The 26,841-nt window shown below is 43.3% G+C and overlaps 1 protein-coding gene across 1 annotated transcript in view; it reads right to left on the bottom strand.

The window, feature by feature from the left end:
- The window catches only part of KNTC1 (kinetochore associated 1), a 177,542-nt gene that overhangs the window by 84,066 nt on the left and 66,635 nt on the right, over positions 1 to 26,841 (bottom strand). Inside the window, exons 35-40 of the mRNA XM_068244149.1 lie at positions 26,509 to 26,681; positions 19,420 to 19,517; positions 6,531 to 6,675; positions 5,615 to 5,671; positions 2,809 to 2,972; positions 444 to 548 (exon numbers count right to left, since the gene is read on the bottom strand). Coding sequence (XP_068100250.1) covers positions 444 to 548; positions 2,809 to 2,972; positions 5,615 to 5,671; positions 6,531 to 6,675; positions 19,420 to 19,517; positions 26,509 to 26,681 — 742 coding nt within the window. The remainder of the gene's footprint in view (positions 1 to 443; positions 549 to 2,808; positions 2,973 to 5,614; positions 5,672 to 6,530; positions 6,676 to 19,419; positions 19,518 to 26,508; positions 26,682 to 26,841) is intronic.

Genomic DNA, 26,841 nt, shown 5'->3' with positions numbered 1-26,841 from the left:
TAACATCAACACCAGCCCTTGCTACAGTGAAAATCTGTTGATTGGTCCAATAAAGGTGGCCACTAACAATCCAATTTCTAGCGAAAAATCATTTGAGTGATCAGAAATTCTGATCGGAAGTGAAATCGCTCACTACACCATCAACGAACCAATCATTGCTTCTTATCTATCACAACCAACAAGAAAGTCCAAATGTTGGTTAGACGACAATTCAATCAGGTGATTGTTTTTATAATCGTAATCGATTGTGCCCATCAACAGAGATCATTTACAACCAATCCGATCAGAACTTCTGATCGCTCTAACGATTTTTTTGCTAGAAATTGGATCGTTCGTGGCTACCTTTAGGGAGATCAAGAGAGATCAAAATAACAATTAAGAGAGCATTAATGTTACACCTTCTTAAAACATACAAACAAAAGAAGTAATCTTTCATGTGTTACCTTGTGTAGTAAAGCCACAGCTGTATCCTTAATTAGTGTTACAGTCTTCTCTGCCATTACTGATATAATTGCTTTTGTTTCTGCCATTAACGTTTCATCATGCAACTAAAACAACAATAACACATGTATTTATAATGCTAATATTTTTGGGGAAAAAAATGACTTCTAGACACTAATTGACAAGCAAAAAACCCCCCAAAAACCTAGATTGATAAATCCAAGATATGGCAGTGCATAAATAATTTTAGGTGTGTACTAAATATCAATAGTAATCCAGATTCTTAGTTTTTATTTTTGTGCTGTGATATCAAATGTTATCAGTAGGTGGCAGCAGGTCACAATGAAACTGCAAGATCCCACCTATTGGTATCAAAAGAGAATACAAAACAGTAAATTCAGAAGTCATGACACTCAATGAGGCTGATCTTTCAAGGATGGCTAAAAAGCAAACTAGGTCAAAGAAAACAAAAAAGAAGAGAAAAAAATTGCAGGAAGAGGACAGACCCCTTTTGCAGGTCCTTTCTTGCCCCAATATGTCTTAAAGGTGCGTACACACCTTTGACTGATGTTGCCTGTCGGGGATCAAAAACCCATCCCTTTCAGTGACATCACTGGACGGGGCTGTACAGAAGCAAAGCCAGCTGTTTTAGCTGACAACACAGTCTGTTGCTATGCAGGGGGAGGGCAAAGGGACAACGAAGCAGTGTGTACATGACGTCATGTGGTGAGAGGGGGGAGCGGTGTGCACATTGAAGTTGGCCATCGCTTGGCCAAGTTGATCAGCCAGGCGGATCGCTTGTGGGGCGACTATTCACACACTCCTGACTATTAGCTGAGGCAGTCGTTATTAGCCAACTCAGCCGACTTTAGTCATGCATGTCGATGTAGCTTTATGTAAGAAGAGAAACAACAGATTTCTGGCAATAGCATTCATGTCTCTATGTAAAATAAATTAAAAAGTTTATGTAAAGCCAATGGGTACCGATTTAAAAATAAAGTCAGATACTCACATAAGGAGAGGGAAGGCTCGGTCCTAATGAGACTTCCCTCTCCCGCTCAGGCTCCCCCGTAGCAGTATTCGTCCAGTTCGGTCAAATTCTGCAACTTCCGCCGCCAAAGGGAGGTTTCGGAAGTCTTCGAAAGCACTCGGGCTCTCGAAGACGGGCCGCTCCATACTGCGCATTCGCGAGCACCCTCTATGATGCACTTGCGCGGGTCTATGACGCACTCGCGCATGCTCAGTATGGAGCGGCCTGTCTTCGGGAGCCCGATTGCTCCCGAAGACTTCCGAAGTCCCCCGTGGCGGCGGATTTGCACGGAGGATCCTGAGGGCACCGGGAGAGAAGAGGGAAGGCTCATTAGGACTGAGCCTTTCCTCTCCTTAGGCGAGTATCTGACTTTTTTATTTTTAAATCGGTAACCATTCACTTTAACCCTTTAAAAATGAAAAGTTGTAAAATAAAATAAACTACTAACAAAATAATTTAAAAATATGTTATTATTAAGAAGTTTACCTTTATTCAATTTCAAAGCTCCATCTTTAAAACCAAAAATGCACATGTAAAAATAGAAACAAAAAAACCTGCATCTCAGGTACACAATGAGCGGACATTGGGGAAAAAAAAAAAAAAAAAGGAAAGTCAACTACAGAGAGATCGTTGCATTAGTGGTTTTAAAGTAGTTTTCAGCGTCTTAGGACAAGGTAATACATTGGTAACGCAGTAATGCATAAAGCTACATATTTACCAGAAGAAGGATCAGGGAAACCACAGAAGCGACCAGACGAACGAGTGTTCCCCGTCCATCTTCCTATTGCAGCACTTTGTGCAGGAGGAGTCAGGGGTCTAAAAGATCTGATTCACCACAACGGTCATAATCTCCACGCATCACAAAACATCGTTCGTGTAATCACGCACACGTACCCACATCGCAAAATCACAGAAACATTTGCTTGTCATGCAAAAAAATGCCAGTCGTGGGAGGAATCATGCGAAAGTCGCATTGTGGGTATGTGCCTTTAGGCAGCTGTCGCACGAATAACTGACACAGTAACCAAGCAGTACTGTGTTGTACTGGTCCAAGCCCTATCCCATAGAGCCATATCAATTCCTGCTATGCACTGAAAAGTCCGAAACAGGCTGTCTGCATGAGGGATTGATGTGGCTCTGTGAAATTTAAAGCTATAGGGCTTGCTAGACACCAGCAGTTCTGGATGCAAGCTTGGCTTCTGGGGCATAAAGAGATAATTTGCATATTTAGTAGCGGTGCATTGTGGGTAACCACAGATGTTCACTTTAAGCTGAATTATCGCAAATTCCTTCTGCTTTAAGAAGGTAAACCACACTTTACAAATAACTGACCATACCTTAGCACTCAAACTTTTATCCATGTTATTTGAAATGCCATGCTGCAGACATGTACCAAATGCCCGTATGATGAGCTGTAAGGTGAGTTCGCACTGGCTACACTCCTGCATATTATCCAGCAATGCAACTATAGGAGTTTTGGCAGGAAGCAACTTGTTTTCCCCTGGAAAAAAAATAGTAATAGAATCAAGGCATCATTTTATTGTTAGGGTATGCAAAGTAAAATACTCTATTTGTATCAGATATGCTCAATTAAATACTGTGATAAAGGAAAACAAACATGGTCAACGGTATTCTAATCCATTTACTGGCACTTTACTTTCTGCATCTAACAAGTGTACTGATGTGAACGGTTCAATGTGCTCTACTGTATGATAATTATGACATTATAAGGATACTGGAATAACTGCAGTAAGGTGATCTCTAGAAATGGTTTCACTAGGTGAATAAAACTGGCCATTAACAGGTCTACAGTGATAGATCACTCCACAACTAGAAATGTATCGGGCTTCTATGACTGACTGATGTACCAACTTGCTCCTTTTTGCTTTTGATCAGATTTTTGCTGAATTGATCAAACCACTATTTCAGTTAGGCCTCTTCCCCACATTCAGGTTTTTTTTTTAGACACAATTTCGGTAACATAATCTACAGAGACATCAGAAGTGCATAGCCTTCCCTGCCTGCTGTCCCCATCCATGAGGCAACACATGGTAACCACGAACATATGCAAATGCATTGTGCACAACCGCATTTCCAAAAATCACCGCAACGGAAGTGCTATGCATTGTGGGGGCACTTCCATTTCCCGCAGCGCAAATGTCAGGAAGGGGCTTTAATGTTGTACTGCTAAATGAAGGACATATATAACGCCAACATATTACACAGTGCTGGACAATAGATAAGGTTGCAGACAATGATAATAGGGGGTGACAAACAACACAATACAGGTAATAAGCGGTAAAATACACAATGCCAGATCATTACTGGAGTAATAGTCCCAATAATACAGGATTGCCCTGCCAAAGGCTTACAATCTGAAGGGAGGTGGTGGCGACATGATAGGCGGGAGCAGGGCTGTGGAGTCGGAGCAATTTTAGGTACCTGGAGTTGAAATCGGTGGTGGTTTCATAAACTGAGGAGTCGGATGATTTTTGTACCAACGCCACAGTCCTGGGAGGGAGGTTCTTGGCAGAGAGAGTAATGGCATCAGTGAGGTGGGATAGGCCTTCTTAAAGAGGTGATTTTTAAGAGCTTGTTAGAAAGTGTTGAAAGAGGAGGCAAGCCTGATAGGCAGTGGGAGAAAGTTCCACAAGATGAGGATGGCTCTAGTGAAGTCTTGTAGTCATGCATGGGAGTGCGAGATGCGTAGGGTGGTTAGGAGGAGGTCGTTGGAGGAGCGAAGTAGGCAGCCAGGTGTGTATCTGCTGACCAGGTCAGAGATCTAGTTAAAGCGGATCCTAGATGAAAAACTAACTATAACAAGTAACTTGTCTATATCTTATCTAAAGTTTAGATAATAGTTTACACAGCAAATCTAGCTGCAAACAGCTTTAATAAAATATGGTTATTTCTTCCTGTGATACAATGACAGCAGCCATGTTGTTTGTAAACATTACACAGAAGCAGGCTTATCTGCATCTTGAGCAAAAAAATCTAATCCCCCCTCCTCCTCTGAAATCTCTGGCTAGTAATACCTCCCCCTCCTGGTGCCCAGACTGAGCTCCCATGAGCCCTTGCTACTGTATGAAAGTGCCTTGGTTCTCTGAAAACCTGTGGGCGTGGCTTCTTTAGTTTATAGGGAATTAGAGTATTAAAACAAAAACATAAAAGTATTTGGCTTAAAGGGATACTGTAGGGGGGGGGGGGGGTCGGGGGAAAATGAGCTAAACTTACCCGGGATTTCTAATGGTCCCCCGCAGACATCCTGTGCCTGCGCAGCCGCTCACCGATGCTCCGGCCCCGCCTCCGGTTCACTTCTGGAATTTCTGACTTTAAAGTCAGAAAACCACTGCGCCTGCGTTGCCGTGTCCTCGCTCCCGCTGATGTCACCAGGAGTGTACTGCGCAGACACAGACCATACTGGGCCTGCGCTGTGCGCTCTTGATGACATCAGTGGGAGCGAGGACACGGCAACGCAGGCGCAGTGGTTTTCTGACTTTAAAGTCAGAAATTCCAGAAGTGAACCGGAGGCGGGGCCAGAGCATCGGTGAGCGGCTGCGCAGGCACAGGATGTCTGCGGGGGACCATTAGAAGCCCCGGGTAAGTTCAGCTCATTTTCCCCCGACCCCCCTACAGTATCCCTTTAAGGAATGCCCTATAAACAATAGGAAAGGAACACAATTATGCAATGAGTACAAGTTCATCTCGGATCCACTTTAAGCTTTGTGTACAGATTTGTAGGCCAGACATAGGATCTGGAGGTGGATTCTCAACTGTACTCTAGTACTGACCGCCCAGCAATAACCCTTTCCCTGCATGTGTAATTATCTGCACAAAAGCAGGATGTATTGCCACTAATTTGACTAATCAGTAAAAAGACACACCCAAAACTTCATACAATGGCAGGAAGTCTCAGCTAACCAGAAGCGTAGCAACTCTGGAGGACTAATTAACTGCAACAATAAGAAAACGGACATTGACAATACTCACTGTGCTGGCATGAAGGCTAAGTTATGTACTGTGTATGCAGATAAAAGCAATGTAACAAATCAGAAGGATTGGTTGCAAAATTCCTTGTAATGTGTAGATCTAAACTGAAGTTTTTTTTTCCAAAGCTTCCATAGCTTTTTATGCTCACATTACCTTTAATGCATGCAGATGTAGCCAGATTTGTACAGTCCAAAGGATATAACTTTCGGTCTACAAAACAAAAGGAGTTTAAACAAAGTAGTTAATGAACCTAAACTGGCGTATGAGGGGCGCCGGGAAAAAAGGGCGCAGGGTTTTAAACGATAAGCATGAATAACGTTTAAAAAAAAAATTGTGCTATATTTCGTTTAAAAATAATGTTTTATAAAGTTATAAATCATTAAATAATGTGTATGAAATCGGGAATTGTAAAAACGTTAATCTTCCCTGTTTAAAAAGTGAAATGTATAATAACGTTTTATAAAAGATTAATAAGAATGTTACTAAAACTATACTTAACCCTACTCTCACACAGAACCCTCCCTGTACCTACCCCTAACCCCTAGACCCCCCTGGGGGTGCCTAAACCTAAGACCCCCCATTGTGGTGCCTAAACCTAAGACCTCCTGGTGGTGCCTAAACCCAAGACCCCCCTTGTGGTGCCTAACCCTAAGACCCCCCTGGTGGTGCCTAAACCTAAGACCCCCCTGTGATAAGCATTAATAGCGTTTTATAAAAAAAAATATTGTGCTGTTTTTCGTTTAAAAATTATGTTTAAAAAATTATAAATCATTAAATAATGTGTAATCATGAAAAGCAGTTATAAAACATTAAAAGTCTCCGGGCACCGCTTGTAAAATGTTATTTTTCTCCGGCGCCCTTTTTTCCTGTTGGGCGCCCATTAAACGATATTTATTATGAGAGTGAATGGCGGCGCCCTTTTTGTCCACCTGCCTCATGCGCCCCAAATTTCCTGCTTCCCCTAAACTGTATGTAGGGCTAGCTATATGCACTACAAAAGCATTTAAATCAACAGAACAAAGCTAGGATTGCTACTTCAATATGCTAAACACATAACAGTATTAATTACCAGTTGAACTTGGAAGAAAAGCTGTAATTAAGTCATAGGCAACCGGCAGGACGACCAATGAATCAAGAACTATTCCATCTTCACTAAAGAAATCTTCATAAGTCCACTCTTCATAAGGGTCTCTATCACTACCAAAACTGGCATTCTGAAACAGAATATGTTTTACAATCATACTTTAAACTAGACTTTAAACTGTAACACAAGACATAGTAGACATAGCACAGTAGGCAGCCAGTGCTATAATTTACCAGTCAGAGGTTTAAAGACAATACAATTTTTTTTGGGGGGGGGGGGGGGGGGGGGCACATATGGGACACCAAGGCATGTTCTCTGCCCCATGACATGCCTTGCCTCTGTGTCCCCACACCGCTGCTCTCTGCCCCCCCTGCACTCCCACCTCAGGCTCTCTTTAAAAAAAGAGCTACAAAAGATCCCTTGTTATGCCTTCCATAAAGAAACAGGAACATAACTATTCTGTCTAAAACACATTTTACATGGAATAAACGATCCACAGGACAGGGAATAGCTAGTAGGATTGAAAATCTCCAACAGCAGCAAATACGTCTTGGAAGCACTTCTAACAGTAAAGGAGGCTAGAAAAGCCAGGAAGTAATTCCTTTATCATAAACAACTAGAGACACATGGCTTTCTAAAAGCTACAAATCAATCTACACAGTATGTATCCTTGCTGAATGCAATTGAACTGGGATAAAAACATAAATGAATATACAAATAAAAAAAGCCAGGGAGTCTTCAAAGGCTTTGATTCATAATGGTCCATTTCTTTGCTTCAAAATGATGGACAGATAGTGGTATCTGATACAGGTGCCCTATGTAGCAGAAGTCATAGAGAAACGTGATCAGTTTGAATAAGTGATAAGATTTATAAGGCTTTCTTTGCTTCTGTGCTCTATGTCACAGTTCCCCAACCCTGTGCTTAAAGAGAACCCGAGGTGGGTTTCTAATGCTTCATACACACTTGAGATAAAAGTCTTTGGAAAAGACAAGATCACAGACCAATTATACCCCATTCCATGTAGTATGAGAGCCATACTCTACACAGTCTATTCTATGGAGCTGCACTCCCCATCAAATAAAATCTTTGCAGGATGCTGCACACAAAGATGCCCGTACACACTCAAAAGATCATTATCTGCAAAAGATCTGTTCCTGCAAAAGATCCATTCCTGTAAATGCATTCATAGTCTATGATATCTGCAGATCCTCATACACACCTTGTTTAACAGACAATCATCTGCAGATCAGATACACCAGGATGGATTTTAAGATCTGCAGATGATTGCCAGATATGCAGATGAATGTCAGTTAAACAAGGTGTGTATGATCATTGATGATCTGCAGATATCATAGACTATGAATGCATTTTGCAGGAATGGATCATTTGCAGGAACAGATCTTTTGCAGAAACTGATCTTTTGTGTCTGTACAGCATCTTTGTGTGCAGCATCTTGCAAAGATTTTATCTGATGGGGAGTGCAGCTCCATAGAATAGACTGTGTAGAGTATGGCTCTCATACTACATGGAAGGGGGTAAAATTGGTCTGTGATCTTGCCTTTTCCAAAGACTTTTATCTCAAGTGTGTATGAAGCATAAGAATGATATCCACACACAGAGGCTGGGTCTGCCTATACAGCCCAGCCTCTGTTGCTATGTAGTGTCCCCCCAGCCCCCCCCCCCTCCGGGGGGACAATACGCAGCGGGCTGTGTTTACCTATGTAGTGTCACTCTCGCCACTCCCCCGCCTCCTGCATAGCTCCGGTCCCCGTCCGCGTCCCTTCCCTCCCCGCTGATTGGAGGGAAGGGACGCGGGCGGGGAACGGAGCTATGCAGGAGGCGGCGAGAGTGACACTACATAGTTAAACACAGCCCGCTGCGACACGCTGCGTGTTGACAGTGCGGCTGTGATTTATGGGGACACTGGTGTACTGGTTAAGGGTTCTGACGCAGGAGACCAGGGTTCGAATCTCGGCTCCACCTGTTCAGTAAGCCAGCACCTATTCAGTAGGAGACCTTAGGCAAGTCTCCCTAACATTGCTACTGCCTATAGAGCGCGTCCTAGTGGCTGCAGCTCTGGCGCTTTGAGTCCGCCAGGAGAAAAGCGCGATATAAATGTTATTTGTCTTGTCTTGTCAGAGCGCGGGAGGGGGGGCTGGGCTGACACTACATAGCAACAGTGGCTGGGCTGTATAGGCAGAACCAAAACTCTGTGTGCGGATATCATTCTTAGAACCCCACCGCTGGTTCTCTTTAAGGCCCACCAACAGTACATGTTTTGTAGAAACCCACACACATTCACAGGTGAGATAATTAGTGTCTCAGCAGAGCTGATTAACCATTTCCGGACCGAGGTGATAGAGATCTACGCCCTGTTTTGATGGGCTCCTGGCTGGTAGGGCGTAGATCTCTATCACCGGCGCCGCCGCTCCCCGCCGCGATCGTGCGCACCGAACCGGCTGCACTTAGCTGTCTTATGACAGCTAAGGCTTCCGGGTATCGGCAGGAGCCGTCACTGATTGGCTCCCTGCCGTGTGATCGCTGTGAGCCAATCACAGCGATCACCCTCCGAAAGGCAATGCCGTTCCGCCTCCCTCTCCCTGTCACTGTGGATCTTGTGTGACAGGGAGAGACGCACAGCCTGCAGCCGTGACAGGCTGTGCGATTTTAGTGTAAAAAAACACTTTTTTTTAATCCAGATCTCCCCCCCCCCCTTCTGTATCCCTTGATCCCCTCCACCTATATATAGATCTATATATATATATATATATATATATATATATATATATATATATCTCTCTAATCTTTACATATATATATATATATATATATATATATATCTGTATATCTATATCTCTATCTAATCTATATATATACATATCTATATCTCTATATCTAATCTCTCTCATATATATATATATATATATATATATATATATATATATATATATATATATATATCTATATCTATATCTATATCTATATCTATATCTATATCTATATCTATATCTATATCTATCTATCTATCTATCTATATATATATATTTTACTGGATTGTGATTTTAACCACTTGCCGACCGCTCCTACCTGGGGCGGCGGCAAAGTGGAGCCCGCAACGACCGCAATACGCCGATCGGCGGCAGCTCGTTGCGGACTAGCTGGCCTGGGATCGCACGCTGGATGTGCCCACCCGCGACGTCAACCCGCCAGCCAATTAGCAGCGGCGGCGGGTTGTTAACCCCCGAACTGCCGCATCTAAAGTGGATAATACGCTTTGTAATGTATAAAAAAGCGTATTATACAGGCTGCCTCCTGCCCTGGTGGTCCCAGTGATTGAGGGACCACCAGGGCAGGTTGCAGCCCTCCTAGTAAGTACCCGAGCACACTGATCCTGCCCCCTGATCGCCCACTGTACCCATCAGACCTCCCCTGCCCACCCCTCAGACACCTGTTTGCACCCAATCACCCATTAATCACTCCCTGTCACTATCTCAACGCTATTTTTTAGATTAGGTCCTAAACTGCCCCCTGGGGGCTCCTGAACACCCCACACCCTCAGATCCTCCCTAGACCCTCCCCCCTGTGTACTGTATACATCTATTCTTCCCTATAATCACCCACTGATCACCTGTCAATCACCCATCAATCACCCCCTGTCACTGCCACCCATCAGATCAGACCCTAACCTGCCTTTTGTGGGCACCTGATCACCCACCCACACCCTCAGATTGCGTGCAGACCCACCCTCAGATCACCTCCGAAAGTGCATTGTTTACATCTGTTCTCCCCTCTAATCATCCACTGATCACCCATCAATCACCCATCAATCACCCCGTCACCACCTGTCACTGCTACCCATCAGATCAGACACTAATCTGCCCCTTGCGGGCACCCAATCACCCGCCCACACCTTCAATTAGCCCCCCAGACCCCCTCTGATCAACTCGCCAGTGCATTGCGTGCATATATTCTCCTCTGTAATCACCTACTGATCACCTATCAACCACCCCGTCACCCCCTGTCACCACCTGTCACTGCTACCCATCAGATCAGGCCCTAATATGCCCCCTGCGGGCTTCTGATCACCCGGCCAAACCCTCACCCGCCCCACCGCAGTGACAGAATTTTTTTTCCTGATCACTGCTGGTTTGACTTAATTGCCATGTCCAGGTCACGATTTGAGAACATTCCTGCACTTCAGTGCCAATACTACCTGTCATCTAAGAAGCCACCCTGCTTATGACCGGTTCCACAAAATTCGGCCCCTCATAGACCACCTGTCATCAAAATTTGCAGATGCTTATTCCCCTGAACAGTCATTTTGAGGCATTTGGTTTCCAGACTACTCCTCGTGGTTTTGGGCCCCTAAAATGCCAGGGCAGTATAGGAACCCCACAAGTGACCCCATTTTAGAAAGAAGACACCCCAAGGTATTCCGTTAGGTGTATGACGAGTTCATAGAAGATTTTATTTTTTGTCAAAAGTTAGCGGAAATTGATTTGTATTGTTTTTTTTCACAAAGTGTCATTTTCCACTAACTTGTGACAAAAAATAAAATCTTTTATGAACTCACCATACACCTAACGGAATAACTTGGGGTGTCTTCTTTCTAAAATGGGGTCACTTGTGGGGTTTCTATACTGCCCTGGCATTTTAGGGGCCCTAAACCGTGAGGAGTAGTCTAGAAACTAAATGCCTCAAAATGACCTGTAAATAGGACGTTGGGCCCCTTAGCGCACCTAGGCTGCAAAAAAGTGTCACACATGTGATATCGCCGTACTCAGGAGAAGTAGTATAATGTGTTTTGGGGTGTATTTTTACACATACCCATGCTGGGTGGGAGAAATATCTCTGTAAATGGACAATTGTGTGTAAAAAAAAATCAAAAGAAATCTCATTTACAGAGATATTTCTCCCACCCATCATAGGTATGTGTAAAAATACACCACAAAACACATTATACTATTTCTCCTGAGTAAGGTGATACCACATGTGTGACATTTCTTTTGCAGCCTAGGTGCGTTAAGGTGCCCAAAGTCTTATGAGCACCTTTAGGCTTTACAGGGGTGCTTACAATTTAGCACCCCCCAAAATGCCAGGACAGTAAACACACCCCACAAATGACCCCATTTTGGAAACTAGACACTTCAAGGTATTCAGAGAGGGGCATGGTGAGTCCGTGGCAGATTTCATTTTTTTTGTCACCAGTTAGCAGAAATGGAAACTTTTTTTTATTTATTTTTTTTGTCACAAAGTGTCATTTTCCGCTAACTTGTGACAAAAGATAAAATCTTCTATGAACTCACCATGCCTCTTAGTGAATACTTTGGGGTGTCTTCTTTCCAAAATGGGGTCATTTGGGGGGTATTTATACTATCCTGGAATTCTAGCACCTCATGAAACCTGACAGGTGCTCAGAAATGAGAGAGATGCTTCAAAATGGGAAAATTCAATTTTTGCACCATAGTTTGTAAACGCTATAACTTTTACCCAAACCAATAAATATACACTGAATGGGTTTTTTTTTTATCAAAAACATGTTTGTCCACATTTTTCGCGCTGCATGTATACAGAAATTTTACTTTATGTGAAAAATGTCAGCACAGAAAGTTAAAAAAAATCATTTTTTTGCCAAAATTCATGTCTTTTTTGATGAAAATAATAAAAAGTAAAAATCGCAGCAGCAATCAAATAGCACTAAAAGAAAGCTGTATTAGTGACAAGAAAAGGAGGTAAAATTCATTTAGATGGTAGCTTGTATGACTGAGCAATAAACCATTAAAGCTGCAGTGGTCTGAATGGAAAAAAGGCTCTGGTCCTTAAAGTGAACCAGAGACGAAGCACCCTTGTGTATTTTACCATAGAAATCAGTGGGAACATTAGAGAAAACATTTACCATGCTCTCTGTTCCATCCTCACAGCTAAAAGTGTCTGTTATCTAGCTGAGATAAGAATCCCGGACTGAGCATTGAGTCTGGCTTTGCTATAATGACTCAGCTATAATGATTCCTGAGCAAAGCCAGCAGGGGGCAGGCTTGGACTTGAAGACAGCAAAGAACACAGTCTCAGCTATAATTATTCTGTAGCAAAGCCAGATCGACTGCTTAGTCGGGATTCTTATCTTAGAGGTGATAACAGGCAAATTAAACAGAGAACAATGTAACAAAGAGCAGATTAGGTGTTTACTGTCATGTTCCCACTGATTTATAAGGTAAAATACATGAGGTTGCTTCATCTCTGGTTCTCTTTAACCACTTGAGGACCTAGGGCTTTACCCCCCTTAAGGACCGGCCACTCCATTCAGACCACTGCAGCTTTCACGGTTTATTGCTCACTCATACAACCTACCACCTAAATGAATTTTGGCTCCTTTTCTTGTCACTAATAAAGCTTTCTTTTGATGCTATTTGATTGCTGATGCGATTTTTACTTTTTATTATTTTCATCAAAAAAGACATGAATTTTGGCAAAAAAATGATTTTTTTTAACTTTCTGTGCTGACATTTTTCAAATAAAGTAAAATTTCTGTATACATGCAGTGCGAAAAATGTGGACAAACATGTTTTTGATTAAAAAAAACCTATTCAGCCTATATTTATTGGTTTGGGTAAAAGTTATAGCGTTTACAAACTATGGTGCAAAAAGTGAATTTTCCCATTTTCCAGCATCTCTGCCTTTTCTGACCACCTGTCATGTTTCATGAGGGGCTAGAATTCCAGAATAGTATAAATACCCCCCAAATGACCCCATTTTGGAAAGAAGACATCCCAAAGTATTCACTGAGAGGCATAGTGAGTTCATAGAAGATATTATTTTTTGTCACAAGTAAGCGGAAAATGACACTTTGTGACAAAAAAAAAAAGTTTCCATTTCTTCTAACTTGCGACAAAAAAAAAAATGAAACCTGCCACGGACTCACTATGCTCCTCTCTGAATACCTTGAAGTGTCTACTTTCCAAAATGGGGTCATTTGTGGGGTGTGTTTACTGTCCTGACATTTTGGGGGGTGCTAAATTGTAAGCACCCTGGTAAAGCCTAAAGGTGCTCATTGGACTTTGGGCCCCTTAGCGCAGTTAGGCTGCAAAAAAGTGCCACACATGTGGTATTGCCGTCCTCAGGAAAAGTAGTATAATGTGTTTTGGGGTGTATTTTTACACATACCCATGCTGGGTGGGAGAAATATCTCTGTAAATGACAATTGTTTGATTTTTTTTACACACAATTGTCCATTTACAGAGAGATTTCTCCCACCCAGCATGGGTATGTGTAAATATACACCCCAAAACACATTATACTACTTCTCCTGAGTACGGCGATACCACGTGTGGCACTTTTTTGCACCCTAACTGCACTAAGGGGCCCAAAGTCCAATGAGTACCTTTAGGATTTCACAGGTCATTTTGAGAAATTTCGTTTCAAGACTACTCCTCACGGTTTAGGGCCCCTAAAATGCCAGGACAGTATAGGAACCCCACAAATGACCCCATTTTAGAAGGAAGACACCCCAAGGTATTCCGTTAGGAGTATGGTGAGTTCATAGAAGATTTTATTTTTTGTCACAAGTTAGCGGAAAATGACACTTTGTGAAAAAAACCAATAAAAATCAATTTCCGCTAACTTGTGACAAAAAATAAAATCTTCTATGAACTCACCGTACTACTAACAGAATACCTTGGGGTGTCTTCCTTCTAAAATTGAGTCATTTGTGGGGTTCCTATACTGTCCTGGCATTTTAGGGGCCCTAAACCGTGAGGAGTAGTCTTGAAACGAAATTTCTCAAAATGACCTGTGAAATCCAAAAGGTACTCATTGGACTTTGGGCCCCTTAGCGCAGTTAGGGTGCAAAAAAGTGCCACACATGTGGTATCGCCGTACTTGGGAGAAGTAGTACAATGTGTTTTGGGGTGTATTTTTACACATACCCAGGCGGGGTGGGAGAAAACTCTGTAAATGGACAATTGTGTGTAAAAAAAATCAAAAGATTGTCATTTACAGAGGTATTTCTCCCACCCAGCATGGGTATGTGTAAAAATACACCCCAAAACACATTATACTACTTCTCCCGAGTACGGCGATACCACATGTGTGGCACTTTTTTGCACCCTAACTGCGCTAAGGGGCCCAAAGTCCAATGAGTACCTTTAGGATTTCACAGGTCGTTTTGCGACATTTGGTTTCAAGACTACTCCTCACGGTTTAGGGCCCCTAAAATGCCAGGGCAGTATAGGAACCCCACTAATAACCTCATTTTAGGAAGAAGACACCCCAAGGTATTCCGTTAGGAGTATGGTGAGTTCATAGAAGTTTTTATTTTTTTGTCACAAGTTAGCGGAAATTGATTTTAAATGTTTTTTTTTCACAAAGTGTAATTTTCCGCTAACTTGTGACAAAAAATAAAATCTTCTATGAACTCACCATGCTCCTAACGGAATACCTTTGGGTGTCTTCTTTCTAGAATGGGGTCATTTGTAGGGTTCCTATACTGCCCTGGCATTTTAGGGGCCCTAAACCGTGAGGAGTAGTCTTGAAACCAAATGTCGCAAAACGACCTGTGAAATCCTAAAGGTACTCATTGGACTTTGGGCCCCTTAGTGTACTTAGGGTGTAAAAAAGTGCCACACATGTGGTACCGCCGTACTCAGGAGAAGTAGTATAATGTGTTTTGGAGTGTATTTTTACACATACCCATGCTGGGTGGGAGAAATATCTCTGTAAATGACAATTGTTTGATTTTCTTTTTTTACACACAATTGTCCATTTACAGAGAGATTTCTCCCACCCAGCATGGGTATGTGTAAAAATACACCCCAAAACACATTATACTACTTCTCCTGAGTACGGCGGTACCACATGTGTGACACTTTTTTGCAGCCTAAGTGCGCTAAGGGGCCCAACGTCCTATTCACAGGTCATTTTGAGGCATTTGTTTTCTAGACTACTCCTCACGGTTTAGGGCCCCTAAAATGCCAGGGCAGTATAGGAACCCCACAAGTGACCCCATTTTAGAAAGAAGACATCCCAAGGTATTCCGTTAGGTGTATGGGAGTTCATAGAAGATTTTATTTTTTGTCACAAGTTAGTGAAAAATGACACTTTGTGAAAAAAAAACCAACAATAAAAATCAATTTCCGCTAACTTTTGACAAAAAATAAAATCTATGAACTCGTCATACACCTAACAGAATACCTTGGGGTGTCTTTTTTTCTAAAATGGGGTCACTAGTGGGGTTCCCATACCGCCCTGGCATTTTACGGGCCTAAATCCGTGAGTAGTCTGGAAACCAAATGTCTCAAAATGACTGTTCAGGGGTATAAGCATCTGCAAATTTTGATGACAGGTGGTCTATGAGGGGGCGAATTTTGTGGAACTGGTCATAAGCAGGGTGGCCTTTTAGATGACAGGTTGTATTGTGCCTGATCTGATGGATAATAGTGCTAGGGGGGGGGGGGGGGTGACAGGAGGTGATGGAGGGTGTCTCAGGGGGTGGTTAGAGGGGAAAATAGATGCAATCAATGCACTGGGGAGGTGATCGGAAGGGGGTCTGAGGGGGATCTGAGGGTTTGGCCGAGTGATCAGGAGCCCACACGGGGCAAATTAGGGCCTGATCTGATGGGTAGGTGTGCTAGGGGGTGACAGGAGGTGATTGATGGGTGTCTCAAGGTGTGATTAGAGGGGGGAATAGATGCAAGCAATGCACTGGCGAGGTGATCAGGGCTGGGGTCTGAAGGCGTTCTAAGGGTGTGGGCGGGTGATTGAGTGCCCTAGGGGCAGATAGGGGTCTAATCTGATAGGTAGCAGTGACAGGGGGTGATTGATGGCTAATTAGTGGGTGTTTAGGGTAGAGAACAGATGTAAACACTGCACTTGGGAGGTGATCGGACGTCGGATCTGCGGGCGATCTATTGGTGTGGGTGGGTGATCAGATTGCCCGATAGGGGCAGGTTAGGGGCTGATTGATGGGTGGCAGTGACAGGGGGTGATTGATGGGTGGCAGTGACAGGGGGTGATTGATGGGTGATTGATAGGTGATTGACAGGTAATCAGTGGGTTATTACAGGGAAGAAGAGATGTAAATATTGCACTGGCGAATTGATAAGGGGGGGTCTGAGGGCAATCTGAGCGTGTAGGCGGGTGATTGGGTGCCCGCAAGGGGCAGATTAGGGTCTGATCTGATGGGTAACAGTGACAGGTGGTGATAGGGGGTGATTGATGGGTAATTAGTGGGTGTTTAGAGGAGAGAATAGATGTAAACACTGCGCTTGGGTGGTGATCTGATGTCGGATCTGCGGGCGATCTATTGGTGTGGGTGGGTGATCAGATTGCCCGCAAGGGGCAGGTTAGGGGCTGATTGATGGGTGGCAGTGACAGGGGGTGATTGATGGGTGATTGACAGGTGATCAGGGGGATAGATGCATACAGTACACAGGGGGAGGGGGGGTCTGGGGAGAATCTGAGGGGTGGGCAGGGGGGGTCCTGAGGGGTGCTGTGGGCGATCTGGGGCAGGGGGGGGGATCAGTGTGCTTGGGTGCGACATAGGGTGGCTGCAGCCTGCCCTGGTGGTCCCTCGGACACTGGGACCACCAGGGCAGGAGGCAGCCTGTATAATACACTTTGTAAACATTACAAAGTGTATTATACACTTTGTATGCGGCGATCGCGGGGTTAACATCCCGCCGGCGCTTCCGTATGGCGGGCAGGATGTTGCGGCGGCAGGCGCCGGCGGAGGATCGCGTCACGGATGACGCGATCGCTCCGCCCATGCCCTTACAAGGACCGCCGCCTCTGTGGGTGAGCCGGTTCTTGCAGGGCACACTTCCCAGCCGCCTCTGTGCGTTAGGCGGTCGGGAAGTGGTTAAAGGAAAACTTAAGCCAAACAAAAAAAAAATGACATTTGCTCACCCGGGGCATCCCTCAGCCCCCTCCTGAAGCTGGATGGTGCCCTCGCAGCCCCGCTCCGATCATCCTGTTCCCGCCGGCGGCTACTTCCGGGTTCAGCGACAGCCGCTGACAGGCTACGCTATAGCAACATAGAGGGGTGATATAGCGGCTGGGAACGCGGAAAAACAGCCGCGTTCCCAGTCTGTCGGCGGCTGTCGCCGAACCCGGAAGTAGCCGCCGGCGGGGACAGGATGATCGGAGCGGGGCTGCGAGGGCACCATCCAGCTTCAGGGGGCTGAGGGATGCCCCGGGTGTGTAAATGTCATTTTTTTTGTTTGGCTTAAGTTTTCCTTTAAGGGGTGAAAAGACTGCAGTCCTTAAAGAGAATCTGTACTCTAATATTCTTACAATAAAAAGCATACCATTCTATTCATTATTTTCTCCTGTGCCCCTCTGTGCTGTTTCTGCCACTCTCTGCTGCAATCCTGGCTTGTAATTAACAGTTTTAGGCAGTGTTTACAAACAAACTAACCAGCTTCTAATAGGCTCAGCTAAGCATAGTGTGTGAGTCATTCAGAGTGTGCAGGGGGCCTGCAGAGGGTGTGTATCGCTTCTACCAATCACAAGCAGCCCTGCACATTCCACACAATCAAGCCTTAGCCCGACAAACAGGACAGAGGAAAGATACATTGATTTATTACAGAGACAGTGCAGTTAGGAAAGACTGCAGTAAGCCAGAGCAGATTAGAACAGGCATAGGAACTTATAGGATAGAAGAACTAAGGCTGAAAAATTTGTTACAGAGTCTCTTTAAAGGGGAACTGAAGAGAGAGGTATATGGAGGCTGTCATGTTTATTTCCTTTTAGACCATACCAGTTGCCTGGCAGCCCTGGTGATCCTCTGCCTCTAATACTACTAGCCATAGCCCCTGAACAAGCATGCAGCAGATCAGGTGTTTCAGTGGTTCAGACTTATAAGTCTGATCTGACAAGACTAACTGCATGCTTGTTTCTGGTTTTAATCAGATACTACTGCAGAGAAATAGACCAGCAGGGCTGCCAGGCAACTGGTATTGATTAAAAGGAAATAAACATGACAGCCTCCATATACCTCTCTCTTCAGTTCCCCTTTAAGTGGTTAACTACCTGTGTGGATTTCCAAAAAACATGCACTGTTGGTGGGCCTTGGGGACAGGGTTGGTGAACACTGCTCAATGGCCTCAATTCACTAAGATCATGCTGGAGATAATAAGGCAAGAGAAAACTTACCTCCACTAGTAAGAGAGTTATCTTATCTCTTCATTCCTTACGTTACCTCTTCTGTAGTTAATTTACCTCCTCTGTAGTTAAGTTACCTCCTCTGTAGTTATTTTCACATGCAGTTAATGAACAGCCTGTCTTTAACTCTGGAGTTATTTTAAGGATTAAAGAGTTAACTTAAAGACAGAAGAGTTAACTTTAGGTTTGCCTGAGGTAAAATGTTTCCTGAATACTACATGCCTTATCACCATGGTAACAACTCTAGAAACGTTATTAAAAACAGGAGATAAGCTTAGTGAATTGAGGTCTATGTGAGTTAAAGCCAGAAGTTATTACAGCAATTTAGAGCATTTCACATTATCACCTCATTAGAGCTGTTCGCATGCTTCTGGACAGTTCCTGCTACAAATAAGCGACTTTAACATTTGACAGTTTATAAAAAAGAAATAAAATAAAGCCCATGCATAACGTGTTCTCCTGATAATGCATGCAATGAATATAACGTTCAGTATTAGAAGCAATGTGCAGCCCCCCATGCTGCGATCAGTATCACAATGCAGTCCCCCAAGTAGCTAACAGTGTGTCACAGTGCAGAGTCACTATCACAGTGCGCTCACCCTGTCAATGTTCAACCTCACTGCTATAACAATTTTATGTTTAGAACATAAAACCATAATAATAACAGAACATTTTTCTAAACTATTATATTAGATAAAGACCCAGGATGAAACTCACTTTATTGATAAAACCATAGTCTTCAATTTGGCATTGACTGTAGAGCTCCACCGCAATTTGTGTGTATTTACACAATTCCAATGCATCAACCAAATGATCTAGGAATGAAAAAAATGTAAAAGTTAAAACTAATGTTAGTTAGTTGTATTATTATGCACACATTCACCAGATGTTCAGTTCTACATTATGATTTATGTTTGTATTGGGCATTAAAGGAGAACTCTGGGATGTGTTTAAAACTTCAAAGGAAAAGTCTACATAAATTCATAAATAGTGACACTTTCACCTTCCCCAAAAAATTGTGCGTCGGGTTTATGCATTGCAGAGCTGCAATGGACAAACCTTGACTTGTGATTGGGCCCATAAATAGGCAAGGGTCCATTCTGCATGTCCATTGGTCCGCAGTGGTCTGCTCTTGGAAGCGGTCCAGCAGGAGAATTGGTGTCAGCTTAATACAGCCTCAGGCTGGACAGGGCAAGCTTTACTGAATTCCCCTAGAGGTCTACCCTCTACGCTTACCCATAAATTGCTGTCCCGACCCTCCTTTCTAACCACAACCCTGTCATTGTGAGCATGTATAAATGTCATCAAACATGGCATGTAAGACAAGACACACAACATTTTCATTGTGCTTTTCCCCTGACGGACTCAAAGCGCCAGAGTTGCAGTCACTACGGCCCGCTCATATGCAGTAGCTCATATGCTGGTTTCCTGTGTCAGAGATCGAGCCTGTAACCAGTATCCAGCCACGGCTACACTATCTAGTGTAAGTGTAAAGGTGCAAGCTTGTCTGTCAGGCTGTTTCAGTTCTTCCAAAGAGAGGATTTTTCACACAAATTAGAATTTAATTTTTATGTAAAAAAACAGGTCCATTTGTGGTTTAAAGGGAACCTGAAGCGACTAAAAGACCTCTTTACTTACGGTAAAGTCTTTTCCGGTAGTCATGAGGACAGCACCCCTGGATGAGACCCATCTCCCTCCGCACTGTGGACAGGAAACTGTTAAAACAAACATTTGCATAAGCAATAGGCAGCAGTACATAAGATACATTCAGGCTATAGTACCTCAGTTAATACAAAAGATGACACGGACATAAATCCTGCTTACACAAATACTTATCTTCTTTTCCACCCAATTAAGGGCGGGTTGCAGGGGTGCTGTCCTCATGACTACCGGAAAAGACTTTACCGTAAGTAAAGAGGTCTTTCCCAGAACGTCATTTCGGACAGCACCCCTGGATTAGACGATATACAAGAGATAAAGATTTAGGGTGGGACCACTGCTTGCAACACTTTTCGCCCAAAGGATAGATCTGTGCTTGCAGAAACGTTCAGACGATAGTGCTTCACAAATGTATTGTGACTTGACCAGGTTGCAGCTCTACAAATCTGATCTATGGAGGCCCCTGCCCTCTCTGCCCAAGATGTTGAAATACCTCTTGTAGAGTGAGCCTTAATAGTTGTCTTCAGTTGTATTCCCTGAAGTTGGTATGCCGAAACAATTGTTTGTCTAATCCATCGTGCCAAAGTAGTTTTGGAAGCTCTATTACCTCTGGATCTTCCTGCGAACAGAACGAAAATTGCCTCTGTCTTTCTCCAGGAAACTGTACGCTCTAGGTAGTGAATAAGACACCTTCTGACATCCAGATTATGGAGCTTTCTTTCCTTGTCATTTGATGGATTCTCACAAAAGGATGGTAGAAAAATTTCCTGATTTCTATGAAATGAAGACACTACCTTTGGAAGAAACAACATATCTGGACGTAGCGTTATCCTATCTTCGGAAATTATGCAGTAAGGTTCCTTTATGGATAGCGCCTGTAATTCCCCTATTCTTCTAGCACTAGTAATTGCTAGAAGAAAAATAGTTTTAAGAGTTAGATATTTGTCTGAAATCTGCTCTAAAGGCTCAAACGGAGACTCACATAAGGCTTGAAGGACAGCATTCAAGTCCCAGGCTGGAACTCTAGATCTAGTTGTAGGTTTCAATCTTTTTAATGCTTGAAAGAAACGGATCACCAGATCCCCTTGTGCCAGTCTTCTTTCCAAAAAGACACTAAGGGCTGACACCTGTACCTTAAGAGTACTGACACTGAGACCCTTTTTGTACCCACACTGCAGGAATTCCAGAATAGACCTGAGTGAAGATGTATTGAATGATCTTTCCAAACACCAGTTGTTAAATACCCTCCATGCCTTCTGGTAAATTACACGGGTAACCTTCTTTCTACTTTGTATTAAAGTCTGTGATAATTCGTCTGAGAAACCTTTAGATTTTAATATCTCCCACTCAGGTTCCATGCTGATAGGTGAAGGCGCCCCAGATCCGGATGGACAATCGGTCCTTGTGTCAATAGATTCGGTAAAAGTGGAAATGTGATTGGTGCTGATACTGCTAGTAATCGAAGACCTGTGTACCATGCTCGTTTCGGCCATAGCGGGGCGATCAGTATTACTTGTGCTCTGTCTTGAATAATCTTCCTTATTACTCTTGGGATTAACGGGATTGGAGGAAATGCGTACATTATTGCATTCCCCCAATTGATCGTGAAGGCATCTATTACCCAAGGAGTATCCTCTGGATAAAGGGAACAGAACTTTGGACACTTCGCATTGATCCTTCTGGCAAAGAGATCCACCTCTGGATGTCCCCACTGAGCAACAATCTCCTGGAATATCCCCTGATCCAGGGACCATTCGTTCTGGTCCAGTTTCTTCCTGCTGAGACAATCTGCAGTCTGATTTGACGCCCCTCTCAAATGTACAGCAGTCAGAGAGCTGAGGTTTGCCTCTGACCAGAAAAGGATCTTTGCAGTCTGCTTCCATAAGCTCTTGCTCTTCGTACCCCCCTGCCTGTTCAGGAAGGCCACAACACTCCTGTTGTCTGTTTTTATCAAGACATGAGAATCTCTGATCTGTGTACTGAAATGTTGTAAGACCCGCCAGACAGCCTCTAGCTCCCTGTTTGAGGATTGCGAACTTACTTCCGTAGACCACTGACCTTGTGCTGGTAGGAAATTCAGGTGAGCTCCCCAGCCCCATAAACTGGCGTCCGTTGTTATTGTTGTCTGAACCGGGTAACTCCAAAGACGTCCCGTGGATAGATGTGTGTGGTTCTGCCACCACATCAAAGACACTTTTATGCTGTGAGGCACCAGTACTTTCTTGTCTAGAGCTGTAAGTGACTTGTTCCAGGATCTGAGGATCCACAGTTGAAGGAACCTGGAGTGGAACTGTCCCCACTGGACCGCTGGAAAGGAAGCAGTGAGAAGACCTAGTAGAGCCATAGCCTTTCTCAATGATATGCTTCTTGATCTCTTAAAAGAGAAGACAGTATTAAGAATAATGCATTTCTTTCTGGAAGGCAAAAACAGTCTTTCCTCCCTAGTAGATACATTAAACCCCAAAAATTCTATAAGTTGAGTAGGGATTAATGAAGATTTTTCCCAGTTAATGATCCAGCCTAGATGCTGTAGGAAGTCTATCGTAGTTTCAATATGCTCGTTTACCTTATCAGGTGAATTACCCCACAATAGGAAATCATCAAGATATCCAATAATGTTAACCCCTTTCTGTCTAAGAACTGCCAGGACCTCAGACATCACCTTGGTGAATAACCATGGGGCTGAAGATAATCCAAAAGGCAAAGCATTGAACTGATAATGTCTTACCTCTGTCTCCATCTGTATTGCGAACCTTAGATACTGTTGTGAGGATAAATGTATTGGCAGGTGGAGATAGGCATCTTTTAGGTCTAGGGATGCTAGATAATCGTCCCTTTGTAACACACGAATTACTGACTGGATGTTGTCCATCTTGAATCTTCTGTACCTTACTGACTGTTTCAGATTTTTCAGGTTCAGAATAAAACGAAACTTGCCCTGTGGCTTTTTTACTAGAAAAACCGGGGAATAGAACCCCTGTTCCCTTTGGCATTTTGGAACCTCTCGAATCACTCTCTTTTGTAGAAGGGAGAGAACTTCCTCTTGAAGAGCTACAACCTTTTCTGGATCTCTTGGGTGGGGAGTAACACAAAACTGAGTTGGAGGCCGTTGACTGAATTCTATACTGTAACCTTCCAATACTACTTTTAGCAACCACTGGTTTGGGAATAGAGGCTGCCACAACTCGAAGAAGTTTGCAACTCTCCCCCCCACTGGGATCCTGGCGTCATTGTTTATCTGGCTTTTTTGAGGGAACAAAATTGAATCTGGATTTTTGTGATCTGTAAGGAGCCCATCTTTTACCCTTAGAGGACCTGGGATCTGGCTCGTTTTTGGATGGAGGACGAAAGGGACGTTTATTCTGAAAGGGTCTCTTTTTAACTGGAAAATTTTTCTTGGTATCTGCTGTTCTGTCCAGAGTATCATCCAGCTTTGAGCCAAAGAGCAAACCCCCCTCACATGGGATACCGCACAACTTTGATTTTGAAGCAGTGTCACCACTCCAAGTTTTCACCCATACTCCTCTTCTCGCCGAATTAACCAAAGCTGTAGATCTAGCAGTTAACTTAACCGTATCATCTGAGGCATCAATCAAATAATTAGAAGCATTCAAAACTTTAGGAAAGTCATTTAAAATTTCCTCTCTAGGTACTCCAGAAGCAATCTTATTCTGTATCTCCAAAAGCCAGGTCTTTAAAGATCTGCTTACAGCTGTGGAGGCTATGGCAGGCTTAAATGTTAGAGAAGAAGATTCCCATGCTCTTCTTAAGACATTGTCCATTTTTTTTATCAATTGGATCTTTAGGGTTCCCAAAATCTTCAAAGAGCAAGTCAGTCTTTTTTGACACCCTTGAGAAAGATGGATCCAACTTAGGCGGAACACCCCAAAACCCCTGGTCCTCAGGACTGAAAGGGTACCGTTTGGATAGGGATTTGGGCCAAAAGGCCCTCTTTTCCGGATTATCCCATTCCTTTTTAATCATAACTATAAGCGTATTATGGACTGGGATAAACCTGGATTGGGGATCCGCCAAGCTTTCATACATCTCGTCCAAGGGTATCAATGATTTCTGCTCAGACCTGATACCCATCGTGTCATGCATGGCAATCAATAAGTCCTTCATTAATTCGGGTGAAAATGCAAACTTTGGTTTATCTGGCTTAGATAAATCATCTTCTTCATTAGAAATCTCATCAAAAGGAGAAATTTCCCCATCTGATAAACCAGAACCTTCAATATCGCTTTCTCTTCTCTGTCTCCTAGGAGGTACGGGTGGAACTACAGGTACCCCTGGAGATGACGGACTAATTACTATAGGTATTGAATCTACAGCAGTACTGGTTCCAGCGTTATCTGAAGCAGCTGAGGCGGTAGAGGCAATAGCAGAATCTTTAATTTCTTTAATTGCTGTGGACATTTCAGCCCGCATCCAACCCATTAAATCCTTGAATATAACGGGGGATTCCTCCTTAACAAGCTTATCTGTACAATGACGACACAATTTCTTGGTAGAGGAAGATGATAAATGGCTGTTACAAATGGCACATTTCTTTTCAGTCTTGCTAGATCCATGCTGGCTGGAATGAGCAGAGGAGCTGTCAGACCTTTCAGCTTCTTTAGCTTTATCACTTTTATCTTGTCTTTTAGGCTATAAGACATAATAAAAAATAACCAGCCATTAGATCATTCCCTCCAGATATAAATATGTATATCAAATGTATAGCTAGCTAAGCAGAATATCATAATCCATCTACTTGCCAGAGAGGGTTCTTGGGCAGACTTGACAGATTGTGCAGGAGCTGACCCAGCGGCGTCCTCCATGATTCAGAGTCACAAACCAACTGAATCATGTCCACATATACTTTAAATAGATGCTGCTTACCTCATTAATCATGCGGCAATTGCCGCTCATTGTATGCTAATGTCGCCTCCAGGGAACAGCTGTGTGCTGTTCCAATCACCGCCGCGGCCCCTGCCGCGCAGCTCAGACCTCAGATCACGCGGGACGCCATGCGCGTGACTACTTCCGGTTCAACCGGAAGTGACCTTTCTTCCATGCGCGCGCCTGTGCGCATAAATCCGCTGCCACCAATGGAGAAGCCTCCGACACGCTGCAGGGCTCCAGACTGTCTCCCTGTACAGCTGCACCTGGAGCCCTGAGAAACGCTGCCCCTGCCGCCTGACATGGATGGCACTCCTGGAGACATCTCCCCACGCATTCCGTCCGGGACAGGAAACTAAACTGAGGTACTATAGCCTGAATGTATCTTATGTACTGCTGCCTATTGCTTATGCAAATGTTTGTTTTAACAGTTTCCTGTCCACAGTGCGGAGGGAGATGGGTCTCATCCAGGGGTGCTGACCGAAATGACGTTCTGGGAAATTATTTTAAATAAACACATGACGTAGGTGCAAATGAATATTACATATTAACCTCACAGTCCGTTCCTCTCAGAAGCTCACCATTTTCTTCTTACAGTGATCCCTTCCAGTTCTGACAATATTTATACATATATACCAGTATATAGAATATACCAGTTGCTGTCAGTTATATATCAGCAGCTGTCAGTTACAACTGAATATGCAAGGTAATGTCCATGGGACCAAAGAATTTGATTTTTAATTTTGGCACCTCTTTATTATCCACATACTAATAACATCATTAACCTAAATGCAGGAATGGGCTAACAAATAGACACATTTCCCTGCCTTATTTTATAAAGTATGGCAGAAGGAAATAATTGAGTTTTATACTGTGCCTCATGCTTATTGCTACTGCAGAGACTTCCTTCAAAGATCCCACATCAAAGTGCTGCTTATTCATACAAACCCCAAAATATTCAAACAACATGTCTGTACAGTGCTCGTTACTAAAGCGTCCCCCAAAACTATCAATTATGAGGATTTCAGGCAATAATAAGTCAACATTCACACAAAGTATTACATTAAATAAATTACATAAATAAGTAAGTTACGTAAATAATAATGTACTACTTGTGGTTTTGCTTTTAAACAATATTTATTTAAGAAATTGACAGTAGTATGATATGTATGTGTGTGTATACAGTATATATATGTGCAATTTTTGTACAGTCACTAAAGTGGGTATGTGAACATGGTGCAGGTTTAGAATGCTAGACGTTACCTGGACTGCATATGGTGGCTGCTTGACAAGCTAGCTGGTAGGCGACAGCAGGCAAGTTCATTCCAGGAGGAATTATCATTGGAGTATTTGCTTCCAACATTTGGCAAAGTTTTTGGGAAACAAGGAATAATAAGTATCCAGTTTGAGGATTACAATGATGTTCATAGAGATCCCTGAGAAAATAATTCTATAGTGTAATTGCAGTAAACTGACCAAAGCACAAATACATGACAATTAACCTTCTATACAGAAAAATCATTATCAACAGGAAATTAACAAAATCTCTTTAAAAGGGACTCCGAGCTCTGAATAAAAAACGAAATTGGTACTCAC

The sequence above is a fragment of the Hyperolius riggenbachi genome, chromosome 1 (genome assembly GCF_040937935.1).
Source record: "Hyperolius riggenbachi isolate aHypRig1 chromosome 1, aHypRig1.pri, whole genome shotgun sequence".
Lineage (NCBI taxonomy): Eukaryota > Metazoa > Chordata > Amphibia > Anura > Hyperoliidae > Hyperolius > Hyperolius riggenbachi.
This window is presented reverse-complemented; position numbering and strand designations above follow the sequence as displayed.